The sequence below is a fragment of the Ptychodera flava genome, chromosome 7 (genome assembly GCF_041260155.1).
Source record: "Ptychodera flava strain L36383 chromosome 7, AS_Pfla_20210202, whole genome shotgun sequence".
NCBI lineage: Eukaryota > Metazoa > Hemichordata > Enteropneusta > Ptychoderidae > Ptychodera > Ptychodera flava.
The window spans coordinates 26,525,903-26,531,176 of NC_091934.1; the positions used below are offsets into that span (position 1 = coordinate 26,525,903).

At 38.4% G+C, this 5,274-nt stretch overlaps 1 protein-coding gene across 1 annotated transcript; it reads left to right on the forward strand.

Annotated features, from left to right (window-relative positions):
• The first annotated feature begins 293 nt into the window (after positions 1-293).
• Positions 294-1,244, forward strand: LOC139136408 (uncharacterized). The gene has a single exon (XM_070704131.1). It carries the CDS (start codon positions 294-296, stop codon positions 1,242-1,244), a length of 951 nt encoding a protein of 316 aa, XP_070560232.1.
• Positions 1,245-5,274: the final 4,030 nt, after the last annotated feature.

Genomic DNA, 5,274 nt, shown 5'->3' on the forward strand with positions numbered 1-5,274 from the left:
AAAAATAATATTTTTATTTGTAATTGAGTTAACCATGTGTTTGTTTTGCTAATTTTCTCTGAAAACCTAACAGCACACGGACGGCAACCAAAGAATTTCATTTAAAGCGCCTAATAGCGTTTGATGCTGTTGTGAAAATATGTGTGGATGCATTCAATGACCAAGAAATCGAATCGGCGAAACATCTATTGTTTGACGTTTGTGGAGAGACTGGCTCACATCTATTTAAGCGTCGTAAGGGCGTGAACAAATCACAGTCGAACGTGCAGGATATTTTGACTCTTCTCCATGAGATGGAAGTTGAAAATATTCCATGCTTTGTCGCGAAGGATTTGAAGAAGCTACCCCCGGTAAACTTCAACCATATCAATGTGTCTTCATTGCTGTCACAAATGAAGCAGATGAAATACGACATTGATAGCCTTAAACACGGAGTTGACAATATGTCAAAACTTTATTTGACCATTTCTGGGGACATTCGACAAATAAAAGAGAAAATAATAGATCTGCCACTTGAAAAGGACATGATTGTGAAATCAGTTACAATATCAACGCAATCCGATCACAGTGAAGACTCTGACATGTCTGTACATTCGAAACCACTCCTTGATGATTCGGTCAGTGTCCATGACTGTGTTCAGCCACTTGTCAACACCACGTCCACGAATGTATGTGTTAATGAAGAACCTGATTTGCAAGTGAATGCAGAAGTACCATCTGCATGTGGTCATGGTGTGATGACTGGTGAAAACGAAATACCAGATAATGATGCAGATGGTTTCACAGTTGTTAACTATGGGCGCTACAGAAGGAGACACAGAAGCTATGCTGATGCAGTTGCCGACAGTCAGAAAAAGGACGCTAAGTTAACTAATGATCGTGTTGGAGACCGCCGCTCACCTGCTACTACGACCAAGGAGCTGATACGTCCAGTTGACAGCGGTCGTAGTAAGTTTATACTTGGCAAACGCCAGCACACCGGACTACAAACAGCCGCTACACAAAGAAAACGTGTCTTTGTGAGCAGATTGAGGCCAGAAACTGATACAGAGCATCTTGTGCGATACATACGAGAAACCATGCGTATTGATACCATTGACTGTGATAAGCTTAAGACGAAATATGATTCCTACGCTTCGTTTTGTATTGCTGTGAGACCGGATAATTTTGAGTCATTGATGAACCCTGATGTTTGGCCGGAAGGTGTTCTAATTCGAAAATTCTACCAACCCCGTAAATCCTAGATGGATGAACTTCGTATACAACTGTCGTTCTATCAAGAATTCGTTGCAAGCTGTAAGAGATTTGTGCGAATGTCATGATATGTGCCTATTACAAGAACACTGGCTTACTAAGGATGACATTTCTTTTTTATCCTCCGTTCATGACGACTTTGATTACTTTGGTGAGTCCCCTGTTGACACAAGTGAGAACATCATTGGTCGACCGTTTGGGGGCGTTGCAATTTTATGGCGTAAGTCTATTGGTCACGTAGTTAAAGTAAGATCATTTCATGATAATAGAATAATTGGTATTGAAATAGATAATGTCAATAGTAAATTGTTAATTCTTTGTGTTTACATGCCCACTTGTAGTAGGGAAAATAATGATGTTTTTGCAGAGTGTTTAGCAAAAGTTTACTCAATTGTTCAGTCTTCTGACAATTATAGCACAATGATAATTGGTGACTGGAATGCTGATTCCAATTCATCTTTTGGTAAGTTATTACAAAGTTTTTGTGATGAATATAACTACTGTATTTCTGACAGGGCTTTTCTACCCGAAAACTCATTCACGTACGTAAGTGATGCCCATGGTACTACCTCTTGGTTAGACCACTGTATTTCTTCGTATACGGCTCATAACTGTATCAAGTCTATGGATATTATGTATGATGTGATATCATCTGACCATCTTCCACTTATAGTGTTGTGTGCGATATTGGCGTCTTACCCTCATGTCAAAGTAGTCATAGTGATGAAAGCGAAGCAGATTCTCGGGTGAATTGGGCTAGGATCAGCAAAAAGCAGCGTGATATTTACTTTAATATTACTGATAGGCTCCTATCTGATATCACCATTCCTACAGAGGCATTGTGCTGTAAAGATATCCATTGCAAAAATCCTATGCACGCAAAGAGTATTTGTAGTTTCTATGACAATATTATCAACAGTCTTTTCGCTGCTGGCACTCATATTATGTCAAAAACTCACAGTAAGGATTGTAATATTATAGGATGGAATGACCATATGAAAGAGGTCCATTCTATTGCGCGTGATTCTTTTAAGCTTTGGCGTGATTCCGGGAAGCCTAGGAGTGGTCCATTGTATGACCTTAAACGACGTACACATGCGCGCTTCAAGTATGCTTTGCGGCTGTGCCGCCGTAATGAGGAACAGATGGAAGCTGATGCCATGGCGACTAATCTCTCCTCAGGTAATTGTAAGAAATTTTGGAATTCTGTCAATAGTAAGAAAAATCACATGTCCAGACCAAATAATATTAATGGCTGCTCAGGTGATGAAGACATTGTTCAAATGTGGCGTAACCATTATTGTGACATTTATAACTCTGTAAACATTACTAAGGATAAGAAATTTGTATATGATGCTATTGACAACTGTACTCTGGGAGATAATTTCACTATCTTCCCTGGTGATATACGTGATGCTATTGCCAACCTCCAGGCTAACAAAAGTCCTGGTTCTGACTTTCTTTCATCCGAACACTTTATGTATGCCAGCAGTAAAGTTTCAACTCTGCTCAGTATGTGCTTTACGGCCATGTTAGTTCATGTAGTTTGCCCCGAAAGACTTTCGAACACTATTCTAGTTCCTATCACCAAAGATAAAAATGGTGACATAACTGACAAGAACAACTATCGTCCTATTACTCTCTGTACTGTTACTTCTAAAATTCTTGAGTTAGTAATATTGCGTCATATTGAATCATATCTTGGGACGACAGACTACCAGTTTGGTTTCAAATCAGGTCACTCCACTGATATGTGTGTTTTTATTTTGAAGGAAATAATTCATTTTTACAGAAGTTATGCCAGCAATGTATTTATTACCTTCATGGATGCCTCTAAGGCCTTTGACAGAGTTAACCATTGGACACTTTTCAAAAAGTTAATTCAGCGTAATATTCCTGTTTTTATAGTTAGATTCCTTGTTTGTTGGTATAGAACTCAAGTTATTGCTATTCGCTGGGGTGCTCTTACATCGAATAGCTTTACTGTGACAAATGGTGTCAAGCAAGGTGGTATACTGTCACCTAAGCTTTTTAATGTTTATATGGACGACTTGAGTATTCTCTTAACAAATTCGAATACAGGCTGTAATATCGGTGGTGTTTTTGTAAATCACTTACTGTATGCAGATGATATCTGCTTAATTAGTCCTTCTGCAAAAGGTACGCAGAAATTGATAGATGTTTGCACTTGCTATGGTGGTATACATGACATCATTTTTAATAGCAAAAAGACTAACTGCATGTGTATTTTTCCTAATCACAGTAGGATGTGTAAAATTCCTTCTGTGTATCTCAACGGTGTTAAAGTAGAAGTTGTTTCTTAGAAAAAATACCTTGGTGTTGTCTTATCTGATCGCTTTAGAGATGACGATGACATCGAGCGACAGACGAGATATCTTTACATTTCAGCAAATATGTTGATGAGAAATTTCTGCAAGTGTACGTTTCATGTTAAGTGTGTTCTATTTAAAGCGTATTGTTACCAGCTATATGGAGGACCACTCTGGAGTAATTACTCTGTGGCTGTTATGCGTAAATTGAAAGTTGCATACAACAATGCTGCACGACTCTTATTGGGTTATGAAAAACGGAGTAGTGCGAGTTCAATGTTTGTATCTAATAGTATCAATAACTTTGACGCTCAAATGCATAAACAGATTTATGGTTTGAGAGAGCGACTTTTGAATAGTAGTTATACAATTGTACGTACATGTGACTTATTGTACTTCAAGTCTGATATAGTTAAGGTTTGGAATAAGCTTCTTTTTGTTTGACTGATTGTTTTTCTTTTCAACCAGTATGCAAGAGAACAATTAATTCTTCAAAGAGTCTGTAATAACATTTCACAACATTTATATGGACTTTTCAGTCCGAAATAAAGTTTATAATAATAATAATAATAGGAATACAGTTTTCACAGACGAAGAGGCTTGTCGTCAGTGCGCCATCAGCGACAGTTTGAATTTATGCTGAATGATTTAACCTGTTAATAATAAGTTAACGACCACTAGCAATAGGCTTGTCAAGGGAAACCTCGACTGATTATGAAATATACGCATTAATGTACTGCTAGAAACAAATGACTAGCTAGCCAGCGTCATCAATACAGCAAATTGACTGATCGATCGATCGATCAAGCAATTGATAGATTGACAGACGAGACCGGTTCTTGAATACATAGTAGAGATTGATCGATATCGATTGAGTGATAAATGAGCTGGTTCGTCGGTAGCTTAATTGATTTGTTGGTTGGTTGGTTGGTTGCTTGGTTGGTTGCTTGGTTGGTTGGTTGGTAGGTTGGTTGGTTGGTTGGTTGATGGTTGGTTGCTTGGTTGCTTGGTTGGTTGCTTGGTTGATGGTTGGTTGGTTGGTTGGTTGGTTGGTTGGTTGGTTGGTTGGTTGGTTGGTTGGTTGGTTGGTTGGTTGGTTGGTTGGTTGGTTGGTTGGTTGATGGTTGGTTGGTTGGTTGGTTGTTTGGTTGGTTGGTTGGTTGGTTGGTTGGTTGCTTGGTTGGTTGCTTGGTTGCTTGGTTGGTTGATGGTTGGTTGGTTGGTTGGTTGGTTGGTTGGTTGGTTGGTTGGTTGGTTGGTTGGTTGGTTGATGGTTGGTTGGCAGACTGATTGATTGATCAATTGATTTATATACCGATAAACTAACGGATGTATTGATTGATAGATAAATTGATTGCTCAATAGACGGATGGATGGCTTGATTGATTGATGATTTAATTATTGACAGACTGATTAATGTGAAAACTATTTTCTTTGTCTCACGGGATTCAGACCAATTTATTACGCTGATTGCAACACTCTTTTTGTTTATAGTAACAATTGCAAGCATGCTTTCTTTAATATTGATATACATTGTGCCGTATCGAATTCATTACTTAATAATTCTAATGAATGTCTAGCACTCATGTTTTTGTTAAATAAATCATTATTGATATTAATATTACACTTAATGATGCGGGTCTATGTGACGCCCGCGTCACGTTCGGTGTCATTCCACGCCCTGTGCTGT

Bases quoted from the DNA above. Each gene is read 5' to 3' on its own strand.
- LOC139136408 (XM_070704131.1), top strand. From the start codon at position 294: ATGGAAGTTGAAAATATTCCATGCTTTGTCGCGAAGGATTTGAAGAAG.